Source organism: Trematomus bernacchii, unplaced genomic scaffold (assembly GCF_902827165.1).
Source record: "Trematomus bernacchii unplaced genomic scaffold, fTreBer1.1, whole genome shotgun sequence".
NCBI classification, from domain to species: domain Eukaryota; kingdom Metazoa; phylum Chordata; class Actinopteri; order Perciformes; family Nototheniidae; genus Trematomus; species Trematomus bernacchii.
This window is the reverse complement of record NW_022988043.1, coordinates 1,961,824-1,983,664: the sequence shown is the minus strand read 5'-3', so window position 1 is coordinate 1,983,664 and position 21,841 is coordinate 1,961,824. Positions and strand designations below refer to the sequence as shown.

The 21,841-nt window shown below is 40.1% G+C and overlaps 1 protein-coding gene across 1 annotated transcript; it reads right to left on the bottom strand.

Moving 5' to 3' along the window:
* Positions 1–1,173: 1,173 nt before the first annotated feature.
* tmem150aa (transmembrane protein 150Aa) lies at positions 1,174–14,365 on the bottom strand. Its single transcript, XM_034118185.1, has 8 exons — positions 14,285–14,365; positions 6,813–7,087; positions 6,023–6,070; positions 5,812–5,898; positions 5,291–5,358; positions 3,641–3,768; positions 3,193–3,370; positions 1,174–1,763 (listed from the first exon to the last, which is right to left on the bottom strand). The coding sequence occupies exons 2-8, from the start codon at positions 6,875–6,877 to the stop codon at positions 1,462–1,464; spliced, it is 876 nt and encodes a 291-aa protein (XP_033974076.1). The 5' UTR covers positions 6,878–7,087; positions 14,285–14,365; the 3' UTR covers positions 1,174–1,461.
* Between the last annotated feature and the right edge of the window lie 7,476 nt (positions 14,366–21,841).

Sequence of the window (21,841 nt, the reverse complement as noted above, 5' to 3'; positions counted from 1 at the left end):
GTGACCTTTCTTTAAAAAAAGAGTGTGTATTGCTGGCATCAGTGGTTAGATAGTTAAAATGTACTAGAGGGCAGAATACTGTGTTAACAGGGAATATACTTCTCATTCATTTGACTAAAAAACATCCCAATATAAATTTGGAGGCATTGGTCAGCTTTAGTTTGAGCAGTGGTAGTTTGTGGCAGTCTGGTGTCAAGTATCACTTTAAAAGAAATTGGCAACAAGAAATCATACAAAAACATTCTTCACTCTACAACCTGTGTGGTATTATTGTCTGTTTGTAACACTGTGATGTCACCCTGGTAACGCCATGAGGTCTAAAAGCATCGGATACATGAACTTCCCCTAAAAAAAGGACTCATTTTGTAACAGAAAACCTTTTCTATAAAGTCAGATACGGCTTCCAAGGGTCCAGCCTGGAATCAAATCAGCGTGTGGGCGACAACTTTGTTATACTTTTAGTTGGATTATACATTTACCATCACTCATTTACTATAACATGTAGGTCACTTCAAAAGTCTTAGTGTCAACTCAAATACAAACTAAAACAAAGCCCTGGGTTCAATCCCAACACACTGAAAAAGGCATTATACACTCCAGCGGAGTGGAAATTATCTCATGATTGATGACAATTATTGCACCGGACATGACAGTCAATGGAATAAAAAAAAAAAGGGCAGCATGAAATGTAAAATGATACAAAGAAATCATGCGACAGGTGGGACGATACTGGAATAAGTCATCGAGGGGCTTCAGAAACTCTCAGTGATGCAGACCTCAGAACAGCTGCTGTGTTAACGTCCTTCACTCACATGATCTCCACAATGATAGTGGCTCCAACGATACATCGTTTGTAAAACAACTCAAAATACCATCAAAATTTGCATTCAAAATCATCTGTGCAATCAAAACAATATTGTCGATTGAAATCAAGATTTTTTTGCGAATCATTTGACATAATTACGTTGATTGATTTAAAAAAAGAAAAAGGCCATATGCTTAAAGCATGTAAAAACATAACGGTTAACTATTCACTTCTCAAACATTCAATATTATCCACTAACTACGCTAAATTTAAAAACATAAAACTGCTATTCTCTCATTCAGAAAAAGTGTGCCGTGCAGATACGCAAAAGGCCAAAAACAGGTGGGCCGTCCTAGTGTTTCGGGGGGGGGGGGGGGGGGGGGGGGACTTTGTGGGCACAACAGGTATGCAAAGTTAGAAAAAGGAAAAAGTGTCGCTCAGGAAATAAAAACAAATCAAACCGCCATCTTGGAAAACATTCATGGCTCCACACATTCAGCCTCTCTTTACAACATGGCTACAGGAAACTTCCCTGTAGCGGCGCGCGTCACCGTTGGAAACGAAGGGAGGGATAGTACAGCATTACAGATGGGTCACCTGGTGTAGGTCCAATGTTTAAACATGTCAGAGCCTCTCCTCCACCTCCGGCTGCAGAGCTACAACATCGCTATGCTCTCCGGCGTGCAGTTGAGGTGTGTGGAGGTGCTGCTCCCCCCGGGGGACTTGAGGCCTTTCGTGGCCCCTCCCAGTGTCGAGCCCCGTGCTCTGGGGCCCATGAGGATCCCCGAGCCGTGGTGGAGACAGTGCTGCAGGCCCGCCATCATGGTCTCGCTGGTGACGGTGCCGAACTCGTAGGTGAAGGTGCCGTAGAAGACCAGGATGTCCACCGTGAAGACCCACTCGCAGATGGCGGCGGCGTGCTGCAGGACGAAACTCTCGTGGACGAAGAAGATGCCGCCTGGGAGGAGGGGGGGTTAAGGTGGACAAACATCTGTGGGACATGCAGGAGGGAAATCTGAGCCTTCTCCTGTCACTGAATTTTCACACATACTTGCACTCAGCAGACACGGTGACATCTCACCTCTGCATTTTACCCATCCTAGTACCAGGAGCAGTGGGCAGCTATTGTACAGCTGCTATTGTACAGCTGCCCACCGCACCCTTGCTCAAGGGCACCACAGCAGGGCCCAGGAGGTGAACTGGGACCTCTCCAAGTACCAGTCCACACTCAATATTTAGGTCTGTTCGGGGACTTCAACCGGCGACCCTACGGCTCACAGTCCAAGCCCCTACTGACTGAGCCACTGCCGGACAGAGGCAGAGGAAGGAAGTACATGAACAATGTCATGAGATAAATCCAGGATATAATGAGATATATGACGAGGAGCTTAACCTCTGGATGGGAACTCATTATTTGATTAGAGTTCGATTGAAATTGTCTTTGCAGCTCTATTAAACAGATGTGTTTAAAAGGAGGACATGACTGCAGTATATTAACCTTTGATGGACAGTCGGATAATATTGAGAGCCTGAATGGTTCTCATCCCTGTCTCCCAACATCAGTGCAGTGGACATTGATTGGTGGAGGAGGGAGCAGTCGCCCTGGAAGCCACTGAGAGGCAGGCAGCACAGAGGCGGCTATGAAAAGTGAACCATCAGCATTGTAAGTGTTAAACCAGAGGGGGAGGTGAGGGTGAGGCCGGAGAGATGTTATCGCGGCCTTGAAGTTGAAGGACAATCATCTCTTTCTGTGCAGCCGTGTCTCGAGGCTAGAGGAGTGAGATGAGAGGAAACCAAGAAGAGTCTCTAATGTTTAACAGTGATCCCATGACGGCACAGTGGAGCCAGAACTGAGCTAACGGCCTGTGACAGGGCGGGACACACCAAACCTCACAAACTCAACCCTTCTTTCTGGATTGGATCAGGTTGTCACTATAGAGTTAACGACGGCTCCTGCTAGCAGGGATACTTTAATCCTTTACTTAAATACAAATACATAAAAAAGGTACTCATTATGCAGGATTACTCTTTTCAAAGTGTTATATTATTAGAGATTTTAATTCAGTGATTTTATTTCAGTGTTATCAATCACTAATACATGCAGGAGCATTTACATTTGGCCAACTCTGTATACCACTGGGTAGATAAGTAGTATATTATTCCTGCATCTTATAGTATGTTTTAAATGTAAAGCGTAACTGTACGTGCCAAATAACTGCTTTGGAGTAAAAAAGGGAAGATATCTCTCTGAATTGTAGTAGAGTAGGAGGATCAAGTAGCATTAAATGGAAAATACTCCATCCATCGTACTATAAATAAGTTTAGTAAGAGCAGGATATAATTGTTAATTTGAACAGATGTATTTAGTTACATTAAGTGAAGGATACTGAGGACGAGGGAGACCATGGCCCCCAGGGCCAGAGCCACTCTGAAATGGGCCATCCAGTAGTCGAGGGCAGTCAATGCCACCCGGTAGGTGAGCACACACTGCAGGCACACGAACAGCAGCCCCGCCGGGAACGCCACCCCTGCACCCACATAGTGCAGAGACTTGGCGTGATCCACCTGGAGAACAAGACCACTATCATCAGAAGGATTGAAGCTACAAACACATCAGGATATGATCTACTGGACATTTTACATTCTGTTTGATCCAATTCTAACATGTATACATTTGTCCTATTCCTGCATCTTACTTGCACCATGATGTCTCTTTTCTTTGGTTTCCTTCATGTCTTAAGTATGTTGCATTGTTGGAGGGTCCTGGGACTTGCTGAACCTGCCCTGTAGCTTTTGTGCATATGACAATAACAACTTTGAATCTTGAATATGTACCTGGAAGTTTCCCACCATGACCAGGCCCACGGCGTTAGTGCAGCCCGACACCAGAGCGCTGGTGTTGATCCAACACTGGTGGCTGTGTTCGATCACCTGGGCGTAGCGCAGGAAGCACACCATCACCACTGCAGGACACACAGGAGGACACACACACAGTTACAACACACAAGAGAGATACTGCACAATAGAACTATTAACCTTTGTTTTTTAAAGAAAACAGAGAGGAGATGGAACATTTAAATCAACATGGTTCAGTTGATTTCATTATTGTAGGTAGTGAAATGGATTTGAGTGTTTCAGTTTTTATACTGCATGGGGAGATTTTAAGGTAATATACACTTTTTTCAGATTTCAAAATCCTTTAAACGTGACCCTTTCTGATTTATAGTTTGATCCAAAGCTGGAGGATTGTCATGTGACTCCATTCTGCTAGACCATCAGATTTCTTTTTGCTGTCGGATGTTGCACGAGGGGGGGCTTTTCAGGACAGGTTTAGCAGCGCTGTTTGAAAACTACAACCCTGCAGGATGCTGTCTGTAACTGAACCACCAAGTCAGTAAAACACAGATTAACAACAGTAGGGGATGAAAACTCAAATAAAAAGCATCAACTTTAGAAAGGTGAGTTGAGAGAATAACAGACAGAAATGAAATGTGGAAATAAAAATGAAATGCAGCATAAAAGTCTGGAAAAACTTACGTTTTTTTAACAGATCCATAATGAAAACACCAGTTGAGATGCAATTAGAGATAAAGCTTGTGATGACAAAGGGCAGGAGGGGGAGGCGCAGAGGAGGAAGGCAATGGAGGGGACACAGGGGAGAGGAGGCAGAGGACACAGTGGGAAGTGGAAGGGAAGCCGCATTCATTATTGATTAGAGAGCACGGGCTATTTCAAGGCCTTCAGCTCCTCTCAGCTGACTGAGAGTCTGTGGGCACCACGGAGGTTAATATGACACGTAATGGACATCAAACACCTCGGCTGTCCTCAGTCAGTGCTGCGTGTCAAAGGACAGAAGGCAGCAGTCCTATTTAGCGTAGAGGAAATCACCCATTTGTTCCATGATTATCAGTATACTATTTAATAAGGAACTGTTACAGAACGTTCACCCCAGTACATTGTAGCATTGATGCCAACTCTTTGTCTTGCTAAGAGTTAGATGAGAAGATCAATACCACTCTGATAAATGTGAACACTGAAGCTACAGGACAGTAAGCCTAGCTTGGCCCAAAGACTGGAAACATCAAGGCGGATGTTTTATCAGATGGTCAAAAGTCCACCTCCCAGTACCTCAAAAGATCAGTAATTAAAATAGTACACGTACAAAAAATAAAGAGTAAATACAAGAAAATGGCTGTCTTGTGTTAAATTACGTGCTGAAGCTCCTTTATATATACACTATGGTCTACTCTACACAGTATTTATGACATACTATACTATGACTTTTGTTTTAACTTTAAAATGACAAGCTATAATCTGACATTGTGTTGTAGAGACATAAGAGTGGATTTAAACTCATCATCAACCCACGGCAAATAAGCGAAATGGCAAATATATTCCTACATACAGACAGAACCCAAGCACACGCACAATTTCTATTAATCACAGAACTACATGGTTATAATTCCAGTTAAAACGATGCCTTACCCATGAAGGCCCCGACGTTGCCGATCAAGCTGAACAGGCAGCTTTCAGGAGGGAAGGAGCCACATTTACTGGAGCAAATGAAAACAAAACAGCTGTTAGTATTAAAGGTAGTAGTATAACCTATACCTAAATATAGCTCCGTCCTTTCACCATCTGTCTGTACTTCTACCAAGACATACAGTATATGAACATTCAGAATGAATATGAACCAATGAAGTCATTTTGATTACTCATGAGTTACGTGAGCGTCCTTATTCAAGAATATGATGATATCTATGAGACCTTTCCTCTACAAACACTGGAGAAATGTCAGTTGGTCTCATGATGCCTTTTTACAAGAGTGCTTTTGTGCTTGCCCGTGGTTAGAGGCTTATTTGCAGATTAAACTAATGCAGTTTATGCAGAGTGTGGGTTAATGACTGTGACCGAGCCACAACATAACAAGGTGCTAATTCATGCCTCAGGGCTTTTGCGGACACAAAATGTGTTTCTGTGTTCTGCAGAAAGGAAGAATATCTGACCTGATGAGGGGGATGTCCTGGATGGTGCAGCACGTCTTGGGGAAGCCTGGTCGAGCCAGCTCCTCTATGCACGTTACATTGTAAGACCTGCAGCAGACGCACAATTTGTTCAGTACATGTTCTAATGATGTGGAATCAGACTGTGTCCACAATCTGGGATAATAAGGGCCTGGTGCCCCTTTCATCAGATCAAGAGAGGAGATTCACTCACCAGTTCTCCACAGGACAAACATGGTGATTCATCACAGCCATGGCGTAGCTGAGGGGCAAGAACACAGAAGTGGCAAATGTCAAACACGGGGTACTGATCCCTGATGACACAAAGTGTTATCAAGAAACTAGATTACACTGGGCTTCAGGGAAAAAGGTCATCCAGCGTGAAAGGATGTTCACAGGAGCATGTGAAAATACTCAAACATTGCTTGACAGTGTGAAGATTTCATATCTGAGCATCAACACATTCCCTTATGCATCGCTGTCTTTTATTTGTTGATCATGTAAATATCTTGTGATTAGAGCTGCACCCATTGCAGGTTTCTTGGTCCATTCCTGATTTTATAACACTGACCTGCTGATTATGATATTTTTACTTTCAAATAACTATTCCTGCCAGCATACACCAACATTTTTGTACTTTTTCGTTAATGGAAAGTAGGAGTTCAGATGGTTATTCATAATAAAACACTTCTTCCTAAATAACCAAATTATTACAAAACTGTCCTATCACTCTCACTGAAACAAATTTCAAAATAAAAGAGTTTGAGGTTAGTGGACAAATAAAATACAAGAAAAAAATAGTTTTTCTTTCCGCAGATGAAAACAGATGCAACTGTTTTTATAGCAACATACTTACTGTCATTTCCTCAACAGCTTATTTTGGATTTACAGGTGTGACAAATGAAAAGCTATCGATCGGTGCATCTCCACGGTGATACCCAGTTACACACCCCAACAAAGAAGGCCCTCACACAGCCCATGTGATGCAGGAAGTGTACACTCACACTATCCATATCCCTGTGATGGAGAAGGCAGACAGGCTGACAGGCAGGACGATCCAGGCAGTCATCGGGCTGGCAGTGAGCGGACTTTGTTCCAAGCATGGGGTGAGAGGGGGGCTTCGGGCTGGAGTGGCGACACGACAGGAGGGATCAGGTGGGGGGCGGGTGGGGTGTGGGGTCACTAACACACAGGGAAACACACAGGGGGGGACATGAGAGGAAAAAAGGGGGAATGGCACAGCTATTCTGCTCCACAGGGCCCTGCAGCCAGCAGCAACCTGCAACGAGAGGGGAGGGTTTCATTAGATATTATACACACTCAATCAAACTGCACTGATCTGTACACATCAGGAGTTACTGTGTAAGGAAGGAGCGCTGCAAAGATCAGTCAATCAACAGAAAAAGTAACTCTAGAACAAATCACCTCTGGCTGGCAGAGACCTCTCTGCTCCATAGCTTCTCGTAATAACTGGACATTTTACATTCATATTCTATTTCATTTTTGAATAATCCTTTCTTGCACAATAATATCCTGCATTGTATTTGTTACTGGAAATTTGTATTTCCACTTGTATACATTTATTTTATTTTATATTCTTTAACTTTTTTTAATGCTATTTTATTTCTATTTCTGAAATATTTTGGACTGTTTATTTCTTGTGTCTTCATTTCTCTTATGTACATTGCCTTGTGTTTTTTACGCTGCTGCAACGCAAACATTTCCCAAATTGGGATCAATAAAGTACCAAATATCTATCTATCTAAAAAGAATTATTATTATTAGAAACATTGAGTTATTGTTAAATTAGCCTCGTTTTTCATACATGTAAATAGCAAGAATGCTTCTCTTCAGCCCCTCCAATGTGGAGATTGGCCGTTTTCTCTGTTTAATACTTTAAGTAAATATCCTTAGGTGTTGTACTGACAGAACAGGACATTTAAAGACATCACCTCTGACTCATTGAAGACATAATTGTAAGTTGTTTTGTTTTTCTAATGCAGCAGAATGGGACTATAACTGCATTTCATTTCATGAAATGTTAAATGAAAATAAATAATCATGTCCTTTCAGCCCAGAAAGGAAGACTTGGATTTGACCATTTTGTCAGTGTCCGATTTCCCAGTCTGTCTAATTGTGTTTCTCAGTCATTAATTGCCCCCACTGCCACTTAAAGCCAGTTACTTGTCGCTCAAAATGCAATATCGCAGCTCCATTGGGTCCATCTTGCCGTGACGTACAAGTTCACTTTAAAGAATGAGAAACAACAAAAAGCTAATTGCGACACAGACAAGTTGACAGTTGACATGCCGATATGCACGTCGTATGTTGTGTGTCTGCGTGACAGTAAGTTACTAGTAAGACGTCTGCATGTTGCAAAAACATTTTCACATCACAACAAATCTCTTCTCATACTGTAATTGTAATGAGTTGAATTGGTGTCTCAACTAAAGAGCAGAGTATTGGACAATCTGAGCCTCTTGGATACTGCTCACTCTTTCATTGTTAAACTATAACATCGGTGGAAAACTGTTTTTAGGAAAGAGAAACTCTTGCAACTTGATTCTGAACAGATAAAACATTAAGCTGGTGTTGACTGTAAATGGTTTAACAAATGTTTTACATAATAAGGAAGAGCTGAAATGATTGGTCAAGCGATGGAAAAAAGACCAACATTTTTACAATCGACTAGGTTCATTCAAAACATTTCAAATATGATGATATATGTGGGTTTTGGACTGACAACACAAGACATTGCAAGACAACACCTTGGTCTTTGTTGAACTGGGATGAATAGTTTTCACTGTTTTATGGATTTTACTGACCAAATGATTCATTCAGAAAAATAGGCGGATTATTCATAAATAATCATGAGTTGTTTTTCTTTTGCAGCCAAATGAGAGCATAACTGCATTGTGTTGCAAAACCATGTGTTGTGCAATGACAATAAATGATCCTTGTAGTTGCAGACATTAAAACGACCTTTTTATGAGTGTGTGAGGTTTAAAATCTAGTGTTTACTGTAAACGGTTAAGAAAGGGGATCCATAAACAGAACGGACCAGTAATGGGCATTAGACTTGTTTACGCTAGCTTGTTTTATCTTTTAAAAAGGTGACTTCTTCTCTGACACACAAACTGTGAGTCAGAAGGACAAGCACCTCTTGAAGAGAAATAAGCGGCTAAAGGGTCCTCTTGTGAGAATGAGGACTCAGCCAAGGTCAGCTCCGTGGTGGAGGTGGAACAACACGGATCATTTTACACAGGTAAGTGTGTCCTCTGCTCAGTGGGAATATACAGTGCACAGGATGAACTCGTCATGAACTCATCCAGATGAAAAGGAGCCCTTGAATTGGAGAGGGGTCAAACTTACAAAAAACTATCAAATAAAGCAGTGTTAAACATGATATATTATAATAACTGTCTTTTGTGATTGTTGAAAGGTGTAATAAAGCTGGACACAACCATTTAGAGCACGCCTCTGGTCTGTGTTGAATCAGTGGTGTTGGGGTGTCTAATTTCAACAGTTTTAGATGCTTTAAAAGCAACAAACTTACTCAGGGTGTTAATGGAAGAGTTTGAAATCAGACAGAGGTGGAAGAAGTACTCAGATCTTGTGTAGGAATACTCTGTTACAGTAAAATTCCTGCATTCAAAATGTTACTCAAGTAAAATTAGAAAAGTATTATCAAAATATAGTTAAAGTACCAAAAGTAAAAGTAGTCATTGTGCAGATTGGTCCATTTCAGAATAATATATATGATATGTTTTATAATGATTGATTATTAAAGTGTTCTCAAAGCTGGTAAAGGTGCAGCTAGTTTGAATGACTTTGTATACTGCAGGGTAGCTTGTGAATTTACTCCAGGTGGAACTAAAGTCTGATTTAACACTTGGTTATATTTAACATCATTTATCCAGATCTGTAAAGTAACTAAAGGGATTAAATACATGTAGTGGAGTACAAGTACACCATTTACCTCTGAAATGTAGGAGTAGAAGAACAAAGTAGCATCAAAGTCAAGTAAAGTACAAATATCTCAAAATTGTACTTAAGTACAGTACTTGAATAAGTGTACTTAGTAACTTCCCACATCTGAAATCAGAGTATTTGATCCTTCAACTTGGCCTCAGGAAATGCAAGGACTTCACAGTTTTGGCAACAAGTTTTGGAGAAAGCAAATCGGAGGCTTAAAAAGAGACAGGGAGGTGCATCTTCATCGTCTTCATCATCTAGCATGCAAGAAGTGTAAATAGAGGACAGTGAAGGAGACACTGAGGAGGACCATGCTTCGTGTGGGGTGAGTGCCAAACGCTGTCTCCTGGTACTCATCTGAGTAACTCACTAAAAAGGTTATGTGCACCCCTGCATATACATTTAGATTTTGGACTATTAAACCTGCAATAAGTGATTAAATAATCAACAGTCAAACAAATCCTTTTCACCAACTATACTAATTATTGTTTAGTGAGAAGTCACATGGAGTAGAGGTGGATTTTTAGGGAGAGTTTGGTTTCGTTAAAGTTAAGATTTAATTATTTGGACAGTATTCAGACAGAACGCCTATATAGCGGTGCAGGGATGACGTATTTACCCGAAAGTAAGCTGCGCATGGGTTCCCTCGACAAAAAAGCAATGGGATTTCTCCATAGGATTTTGGAAAATAGCTCGAAATAAGGTCTGTGGAAAACGAACCTCTTTGATAAATGCACGTTTTGTTCAGCCGGATAATCTCCACATGTCTACCCTACTTTTATAATTTTCGAATCATAAATCTAATCGCCAGAAGCAAAATGCTAACGTTATGCTATAAACGAACTACAGCCGAGTACAGCAGGGTCGCACGACTTCAACGTCACGTTAAGATCGATATTCAAAAATACAGATTCAAAATTGTACAAGTTGAAGCGTTTGTTTTAACAGTTTGCAGGAGGCAGGTACTTGCTTTCAAGCAGAACAGGGGCAAACAAACTTAGAGGAGTGTTTACGTGTTCGGCGTAATGACGTAAAACGTCCTCGACAACTTCTGTAGTCCTATTCAGCCACTTGTTAACAACCATCGTTTTTCAGACACGTAAACTCTTCATAAATCACTAGTGGGGTCACTGCTCATGTATTTAATGTCGCAGAACAAAACGTGATCCGTCTCTTAAATTTGTGTCAACCACAGACCTTATTTCCAGCTATTTTCCAAAATCCTATGGCTCTGAGACGAGGGAACCGGTAGTGGTAAAATGCTAACTCACTTCTGGGTTTTAGGACTCGTCACTGCACCACTCTATTGTTGATACCCTCCATACTCTAGGAGACAATGAATGGTGCCGTCCCAAGGCCATCTGCCACACAAGCTCCTCCATCTGCATGGACATCATTAAACAAACAGACCTTGAGTCACAGTGAGTATTCAAATGTTTGCTCTCAACATCACATCTGGCAGCAGTCCAACAGCTTTTGTTAATCAGTTTATTTGGATTGTGCTGCTGGCCACTTTTGTCACAGTTTCGCAAGAGTCTTGTAAACCTTTTTTGGTTTTCTCCATACTCTCATCTAAAACAGGTTAATATATTTGACAGGGTCTTTACAGGTTGCTCTGGTTGTAACCATGGTTTCCCGTCAAATGTAAACCTTCAGCCAACATAGGGTATTTTGACTTTTACTTAAAAAAATTAAATAAATGGACGAGCAGTTAGAAGTTAGATATTCTAAGTTTGCCCAAAAAAAGCTACTCTTATTTATTTCAAAAAAAATAAAGGGTTAAAGCTTCCCCATCATCTGCAATTCAAGTCAACAGTTACATTACAGGTACATGTTATCCCTTGAGCTACATTTCCAGATGAATTCCTTTATTTAAATTGTGTTCTTCCTGTCAGGTAATTTACATAAACAAGCACGGAGACTAGATATGCATGATGATGTGTTCACATGCAGCTTTCCATGTTGCTCTCCCGCACGAAACATTGACGTGTAGCCATTTCCTCTCATGGTTCTTCTTAATAGTAAATGTTCACTCTTCTGAATGTATATAGTAAGTACTAAGTAGCGGAAGAGTGCTTACAAAGGCTTTTAAAGTACTGTCAGATATGGCCCTCTATGCAAAGGCCATAACACTCACTGCAAGAGCAAGGTGGTTTTACAGTGTTCACAACAGATAGTGACGCTTGCAAATCTCAGCGGGTAGAAGACATAAAGAAAATATAAAAACAGGCAGCTCAAAACAGCCAATCGCCTGACATTGATGAACCACAACAGGTAAAAAGTGTTTTGATGGGTTGATACAGCCGTTAGGGGTTACAGGAGCCAGATACTTTCAACAAATAGTCACTTTAAGATCCTATTACTTGTAAACATGTGGTGTGAATGCATTCATGAGAGACATACACATGTTTTTACAAAATGGCCCGGTATTATTCTTTATCTGCTTCAAAATAGAATAACTTTGTGCGAAAGATAAAATACTGGATGATAAATAACTTGTAAAGATTAACGATTCAATTTCTTTTTGTGTTTTGATGTCAGTCATCAAAAAAGCAGCTCCTCCATTAGTTTTTCAATTAAAAAAATACCTTGTCCGTTAAAATTGCAACAGTCGGCGAGTTGACATGCTACTACACATCTTTTAAATATTATTACGCGCACTACGAGGGGGACCCAAGTTCCCATTAGCAAAAACACGTCGGTTTGCTATCCTGGCTCCAAAGTGGTGGAATGAGCTCCCCATTGACATCAGGACAGCAGAAAGCTTACATATCATCCGGCGCAGACTAAAAACTCATCTCTTTCGACTCCACTTCGAGCGATAGAATTACTAACAAAGCACTTACATACTAACAAAGCACTTATATACTAATAAAGGACTGGCTTATCTAAAGCCAGTTGAGTAGCACTTGAAATGTTTTGGCTCTATGAAACCTGATGTACTTATATGATTGTTTTCTTCAAGTTTGTATATTCTTGGTCGAATGCACTTATTGTAAGTCGCTTTGGATAAAAGTGTCAGCTAAATGCAATGTAATGTAATGTAATGTAATGTATTACTATCAAAATAAATTACAACATCACAGGAACAAACTCTGCAAATACACACACGTGTAAACCTGTCACAACAGTGTACGGACAGTAGACTGTGGTGGAATGTAACTAAGTACATTTACTCAAGTACTCGTACTCAGTTGAGTATTTTCACGTTATGCTACTTTATACTTTACTACATTTTAGAGGCAATTTTTGATTAATAGTCTCCACTACATTTATTTTAATATATAATTACTAGCTACTTTGCAGGTAGGGATTTATAATACAGAATATAAAACAACTAATGAATCATTATATAAGATTATAAATTAAGCTATGTATTGAACATTGACATTAATGCATTCATTATTATAATACAACAATGTAATAATTGTACTGCCATACTGTAAAATTAGTACTTGTTGTACTTTAAGTATATGTTGATGAGGAAAAATGTTGTACTTTTACTTGAATACAATTATGAATGCAAGACAGAGTATACTGTAGTATTGATACTTTAACTGAAATAAAAAGATTACTTCTGACACCTCTGAAAGTAGATTTAATCAGGAATGACTGGTGAAAGTTCACAAACCAGTTGCACATTTAATAGATTTCAAGAAGGCAAGATATATAGTATAACTAATATTGAAATTAATGTTTTAATTCACAACTACCCTGAGAGAAAGAGCCATAGCATTCATCCGTTTGCATATCACATATATATGTATTACTACAAGCACTAACAAGCAGTATTTATTCCACTGTACAATATGTAACTTGACATTCCGTCTCTGTTTACCTTGTTCTATTGACATGTATATACACCTCTTTATTGACTTAGTCACTGCCAACATTCTCTGCAACATTTATCTTATTACTACTCAGTTTCTTCTTACTCTATTTGTGTTATTGTTGTGTTATGTCTTATATATATATATGCATATGTTTATGTTGCATTGTTGGAGGAGCCAGGGACTTAATATGTTCATTTCCATATCTACACTGTAGCTACTGTGCATATGACAATAAAGCCTTTGAATGCTATGTGTTTTGTGTTTGTGTGTATATGGTATCTGTACGGGGGGGCATTACACCCCCAACCCCCGCAGCCATTCATGGAAATTATTCGCCCCTGTACTTGTAAGATTAGATAACACTGTGACAATGTACTTAAACAAATACAGAATCAAATATATCCATAGTCGGCTACTGCAAAAAAACAAGCGGAACAGCATGCCAGCACCGGCTCCCGTTAACCGGCTTAACGGTTACCGGAACCGTTAGCCTTGTTAGCTTCAACCTAGCTAGCCAGTTAGCTTGCACTTTCCCACTTGTCTTGACTTGCCCGCGTCTTGATTTCCGCTAACCTAGGCGATAAGGCGCTAAACTAAAGACAGCTAGTGGAAAGCAACACTGATGCTAGAAGGAACAGTATGTACACACAAAGGAGCAGACCACCTACCTTCAACCTGCTTAGCCCACCACAGACCTCAACAACCTTGGTTTCCCTTTAAAAAACCAGCGTTTTCTTAGCAGACGATGCTAGCCGCTAAATGACTTCCGGTTGTGCTTTTCAAAATAAGACTGGAAGAAAAGCTTTATCGAATATTATACAAAGCAAATTTCGATTCTTTATCAGAGGTGGAAGAAGTACTAGTATAAAATACCACAGTCTGGGAATACTCAGTTACAAGTAAAAGTCCTGCATTGCAGATGGTACTCAAGTAAAAGTACAAAAGTATTAGCATCAAAATGTAGTTAAAATACCAAAAGTAAAAGTACTAATTAAACAGACTGGTCCATTTTCTAATAATATATAGTATACGTTTTGATTATAATTATTGATGCATTAATGTGTTTATCACAGCTGGTAAACATAGAGCTTATTTTAATGACTTTGTATGCTGCAGGGTCATTTGTCAGCTGTAACTAAAGTCTTATTTAAGTGTTGATTATATTTCACATAATTAATCCCAATCTGCAAAATAACAAAATTAAATGTACTGGAGTAAAAGTACACACTTTACCTCTATAGTTGAGTAGAAGTACAAAGTAGCATACAATTAAAATACTCAAGTTAAGTACTATCTCACATGTGTAATTAGGTTGTGTACTTGAGCAAATATACTTTACAACTCTGTTCTGTGTATGAACTTTATATATACAGTCTATGGTATGAACTCATTGATTTCATGGCACTGTTTTGATGTCACAAATATGTTTTTACAAGAATACATAACTGAACTTGAACATCTGGAATGAGATTAATATCATAGTTTACACTTTGTCATTATGCATCTGTATAAGCATAGGCGTCATTTGCGCTTGGGACGCTGGGGACATGTCCCCACCACTTTTTGAAATGGCCAATATTGTCCCCAACACTTTTCAAAAGTATAACTTGTACATTTTCTGAAACATAGCGTGCACAAAGCATATTCCAGTCAAATTTTACAGGACTTCTACGTTTATTCGATTTACAAGGCGACACAAAGATATTGTTAAAAAACATTTGTTTGAACTCATCACCAGTAGCAACCATCAATTTTTCACATCTGTTCCAGAAAAACTCAAGGCTAGTGTGGAGCCGGGTTTCCTGAATATGTCATTTCGAAAAGACTGGACTTAAGCCTCTGTTTCTTTCTAACTTTACCAAACTTCAGGTTTTTTTTCCCATTTAAAAAAAACCTCCATTCTGACAACAACACGGTTATCTCGATAGGGACATTCTGGCTATGACTTCATCATTTCTGAAATACAGCCCATAAATAGGATGTGGCTGAGAGGACTTTGACTTTGAGTCAGTAGGTGGTATAGGTTCGATCCCAGCCAATGGGTCCAATCCCAGCCATGCAGGTATCGTATTGATTTATATCCTGTGTATTGTGCTGCTTGTTAAATGGGTGTGTGATCTCACTGCTATGGTGGAGGAGAGCTTCAAAATCAAAGATGTTAAAAATCCCATCCCTAACACTCCTGCTACTGGTAGTAGCAAAACCTTTAATAGCAACACAATTTTCAACGCTAATAAACATTTATATCTGGCTCTTGATGGCTCTGGAGTGAAACACACAGCACAATATATTTTGTAAAACTACAGATCCATAGGGATTTTAAACTACATTGTCAAAAAGACCTCTGGATTTAAAAAAAAGGCTTTTTTTTTGCCATAGCCGTTATTTGTACACGTCATAGTGGGAAAAGCACAGGTGCAATTAATGACAGTAATTATCTCTGACACAAGACTCCCACCCACACATCGGTGCTGTCCAACCAAAGCCTCAGCTGCTCCTCTGGGGTTTATTTCATCATAGACGTTTAAAATCTGTGACTTCATTCAGTGGAAAACAAATGGATACTGAGATGGAATATTATAGGCAACTAGAGAATGCAATTCCTGAAGAAATTGCTAGTGGGAATGCTTTATGCTGAAAAGCTGACGCTGAATTGCTATGCTGAAATGTAATGTGTAAGAAGAAAGTGAAGAATTTAGATTGAAATGATACATGAACACTAGGGGCTTGAATGTGTGATAAGAGAAGAAAAGAAAGTATAAAAAGCTTGGAAAAGCAGCAGAATATTTCAACTGCAAACTATTGAACTAACTTAATGGCGAATGATCTGTCGCCATGACAACGGTATTTGATGATACCCCATAATACGCTTAGATATGTTGATGGCTGCATCGTTACCAAACCTGTGAAGTTTTGGGCTGTTTGGAGCATTTTCACTGAAGTTATGAGAAAACCGTGTTTCATGGCGAGCATTTCAAGAAATCTCAAAACTGTCCCGCAGATGTCTTCACAGCTGGACTGTTAGCACACATGTGAAGTTTTAGCACTTTTTGACAATTTTCATAGGAGTTATAGCAATATCGTGTTTTATTGCAAGGGATGCGTTGCCATGGCAACATCTTTTGAGATTAACTAAAGGTGTGCGGCTGCTGCTGTGAGGAAAGATGAGCCTGAATGTACAATGGGCTTTAATGCAGACATGTTGAACGTTTTTGTCACTTCATGCCCTCAAGAGGCATTTTGTTTAATTGTTTTGCTTAATTTTTCTTAATCGTTTCTCATGAAAAATTATGTCTCAGGAATGTAGGGTTTGGGAATTATGGCAGGTTTAAAAAAAAATATATGAAGGCGAATTTCAATCTGTCCTCCACTCTAGCTGTGACATCACGCACTCTAAATCTGAAGAAGGCCTCTTTACCAAGGTCTGAACAATGTTTAATATCTCTAAAAGTATGAATCAGATTTAAAAGTTGTATTACACGAATAATGTCAGAAAGATGTGTAACATTTTAAAGTTGGAATGAGGTTTCTGAGTGAAAGTATGAAGGAGCAGTTAGCAGTTGAAGTTGCATGAAGATTGTTCAAGTCTGAAGAGTTTCTCCATTGACTTCCATGTTAAAAATGTGATGAATTATGGGATGTATCTCTGTAATTATGAAAGTTATGAATAAGAAAAGTAATAGCAATTGATTCCCGACCCAGCTGAACGTTTTGATGTTTGAACGGAGTTTCTGCGATGTGGAATGTGGGAGAAGAAGAGCAGCAAAATAACCCGGCGGAATAATAAAGAATTTTGTGCGTAGAAGTAGTTGGAATGCTGTATCAGCATTCCCACTAAATTAATCAGAAGTGCATGTGCATAGTATCATAATTTGCAGAAAGTGCAGTAAGTAAGTAGGCCTACAGAATGAGTGATGCTACAATTGACAAAGTACAGATGTTATAAATGTAAATATATTAAATATGTTTTAGTCAGAGTATAGATAGTCCAAATGTATATAATAGATAAATAGTAACATTTCCGAAAGTAGTAAAAGGTGCACTAGTTTTAGGTGATACCCCAACATATTCTGATTATAATCAGATGTGATAAAGAAAAGCTACAAATCATCATAATTGAGAAGCTTGAATCACCAATTGTTTAGAGTTTTAGCTTAAAAATATGGAAGTAAAGATGAACTGATTATCAAAATATTTGCAGATTACTTTTTTAAATGCATCTAAACTAAATGAAGCTCAGCGCAAGTTCTTTCAGGTATACATACCCGTTTCAGATCCTCGTAGCAGATATCAAGCAAGAGCGAGGGGAGAAGACCTCCATCGGCAGAAACACGGGTACGTCCGGCCGTCTCGGCATAAGCGAACAAGCCGATCCGGTATCAGAACGGAGTCGAGGCCCCTCGATCAGCTGATCCGCGAACACGGAAGTCGCATTACGCACAAGCCGACCGCGAGCAGTTCTTATTATACATCCATGGAGCAGGCCCTCTACGCCGCATTCAATCCCTCCCAGGAAATTCAACCAGCAGATAAGTGACGTTTATCCGTGTTCACAGCACGTTTAGGCATGATCGCCTCCGTGTCTCATCAGATTCGTATCTCGGCACCCCTTTATGGGTTGGGGCAGTCCGGATAAAATAATAATATATTTAAAGAATGAATAAATATAAAAGAAAGAAAGAATGCACAGGTTCTCCTTCATACTTTCATGCATATAACTGGTGGTGCAAACCGTGCTTGCTTTTATGATCATACGATCCCCTCTATCTGGTACTTCAATAGCAGACCTCAGCTAATGTCTCAGTGCACACTTTTCCGTCAAGCATAAGGAATGGATGCAATATAAACAACTCATGCTCAATGTAGTCTTGCAGTGTATGTCTCTCACAGCAATGAGTCACTCACTCAGCTCACGTTTTAATCATCTGCAGAATACCTTCATTGCATTACATTATTCATTAATCAGCACTTCTCCAGAACGGTTTCATCTAATTGTATCCCTGTCCTGTACATTCTCTGTTTTATAATGATTGCTTATTCTGCCCTTATGCGTGTAACCACAGGCATTCCCTATCCGACCTGATATCCGCACCGTACTGGCTAATCAAAAACTCTTAAACTCCTACGGTAAGCTATGCATATAACTGGTGGTGGTGTATCACATCCTTCTAAGATAATGTTTTACCACATGCTATGCCTCTCTCACTTATCCCAGCAGACTGCCTGAGCGATCAGAAGTCTTGCAATAGCAGACTGCCTGAGCGATCAGAAGTCTTGCAATAGCAGACTGCCTGAGCGATCAGAAGTCTTGCAATAGTAGACTGCCTGAGCGATCAGAAGTCTTGCAATAGCCAGCAGACTGCCTGAGCCATCAGAAGTCTTGCAATAGCAGACTGCCTGAGCGATCAGAAGTCTTGCAATAGCCAGCAGACTGCCTGAGCCATCAGAAGTCTTGCAATAGCCAGCAGACTGCCTGAGCCATCAGAAGTCTTGCAATAGCAGACTGCCTGAGCGATCAGAAGTCTTGCAATAGCCAGCAGACTGCCTGAGCGATCAGAAGTCTTGCAATAGCCAGCAGACTGCCTGAGCCATCAGAAGTCTTGCAATAGCAGACTGCCTGAGCCATCAGAAGTCTTGCAATAGCAGACTGCCTGAGCGATCAGAAGTCTTGCAATAGCCAGCAGACTGCCTGAGCCATCAGAAGTCTTGCAATAGCAGACTGCCTGAGCGATCAGAAGTCTTGCAATAGCCAGCAGACTGCCTGAGCGATCAGAAGTCTTGCAATAGCCAGCAGACTGCCTGAGCGATCAGAAGTCTTGCAATAGCCAGCAGACTGCCTGAGCCATCAGAAGTCTTGCAATAGCCAGCAGACTGCCTGAGCCATCAGAAGTCTTGCAATAGCCAGCAGACTGCCTGAGCCATCAGAAGTCTTGCAATAGCCAGCAGACTGCCTGAGCCATCAGAAGTCTTGCAATAGCCAGCAGACTGCCTGAGCCATCAGAAGTTTTGCAATAGCCAGCAGACTGCCTGAGCGATCAGAAGTCTTGCTCCATGCAATAGTCAGTATCACAGGGAGCGCAGCTCACCCCATTCTATTTTCCTTCTCTCTCCGCTCACCCTATCCTATTTTCCTTCTCTCTCCCCGCACATTCCTGTCTAACCCTTGCTTGCTTCCCAGTTTAGACTCGTCGCATCACGTAAGGTAAGTACATGCCCACATTCAGCGCAGCACTACTATCATATCACTCACGGATATTATCGTAATGATTCATTGCATCGCATCATTCATCATTCGTTTGTTGGGGGTTTCTCTTTTCCTAGTTCATACCCGGCCGCAGTCAGGCTCCTTATCTATATCCTTTATATACATTTCTGCCTCACTGCATAAATCTCGGTCTAAATCCTCAATCATGTCTCAGCAGAATCCATGCCACCTGGTAAGGTAAAATCCTTCGTCAAGTGGTCCGATCTTAATCTTTCATCCACTTTCCTCCTTTTTGGGGGTTCCCTATATGCTCACGGCTGCATCCCCCCTTTAGATATATGATTTCAGGATCGGGGTCTAATCGCCAAAGACTTAACATTTATCATATGGCATACCGTGTGTCAATAAATGTTCTTTAAACAAAATGAAGTCCCTCCTGATTGAAATTAAGCGCAAGTTCTTTCAGGAAGACTGCTGGTATACATTCACTCCGCAGCTGCTTATAATCAGCTCATCACGGGCTTCCTGCTAACCTATTACATTCACCTCAATCTCAGCAGCCAATCATCGTGCTGCAGCCAAACTTTAAAATGGTTCTCCTCTCTCCTGCAGTCAGCTGTGATTTCAGGTGTTCATGCTGCCGACCACCTCCTCCCCATCCACCTCCTTTCATCATATCCAGTGCCAGGAGAGCTAATCCAAAGACCTCATCACATCCCCTGTTCATCCCATCTCCTCATCAAATCCAGATCTTCAGCATCATCACCAGTGTCTAGACCCCGGGGGGAGTTCCCTATATGCTCACGGCTGAATCCCCCCTTTAGATATACGATTTCAGGATCGGGGTCTAATCGCCAAAGACTTAACATTTATCATATGGCATGTGTCAATAAATGTTCTTTAAACTAAATGAAGTCTCTCCTGATTGAACTTGTTGCAGCTTTATGAGAAGCACACAAAATAAGAATGATAAGGATTTCAAGTGTCTGCTTTTTTTCTATGTGCGTAATCACATCAACAAAGGTCAAGGCGGTTACCATTTATTGTGACTGAACAATCTGTGTTTGGATCCTCCATCAGTAAATACCAGAGGATGTACAGTATGTGGCAGGATGCTTTATAAACCTACTTGAAGGATTTAAATTAAAGTTCCTGTTTTACTAAGCAGCTTGTGGGCACTGAATTTGATCTGTACATCAAATTGACCGAAACCTATAGAAATTGAGAGCAGATGATGTTAATCCTACAATAAAGATATCTGTTGATGCTTTGTTTCGCAATCCTGTTTACATGACTATGACTGGGTCCAAAAGGATAACATGTTGAATAGGAATCTAAATTAATTAATTATTTTGCACAAAAAAATTGGATTTGGAGGAGACCACTTGACTGCAGGGGTGGCTGATTGTGTATTACAGTAAATACAAAAACCCAAAGAGGCAAGACTTATCTTTTTTGTCCACCTACAGTATGATGTTTGTAAAGTAATTGACTTGCTTAAAGCGAAAATGTTCAAGATGTCTACTGTAGCAAAAGGCATTTCTGGCAATCAGCTAGGCTAAAAACAAACCTTACCTATTCTGTTGAAGGCCACATGTTTGCTTTTGTTGTGGCTTAAACACAGACTTTAAGTATCTGCAGACTACATACCTGATATGTTATTATTCACTAAAGTTAGGCACAAGATCAAAAAGAAAATCCCTGTTTTTGGTATCTTTAAGCCCTATTGTAAGTGATTTGTCAGGTAAAGTTAAATGAGATTCAACTAATTGTTGTGTGGTACGGGAGAGGGAGACAAATCTGCACTCTTGAAGTGAATTCAACTTTTCTTAGAGAAGTTTTTTTTTTAATTTCTTCTTCAAAAAGTGAAATGGCCTCTTTTTAAAAGTTCATGAAGCTTTACAAATAATTTCATTCAGTATATTTTATCATATTAACATATATTGTTTTATCTGTGGCCTCTTTTTTGTTGTGTTGTGTGACCCTGTGACTTGAATGACAAATCCAATTCCCTTTATGT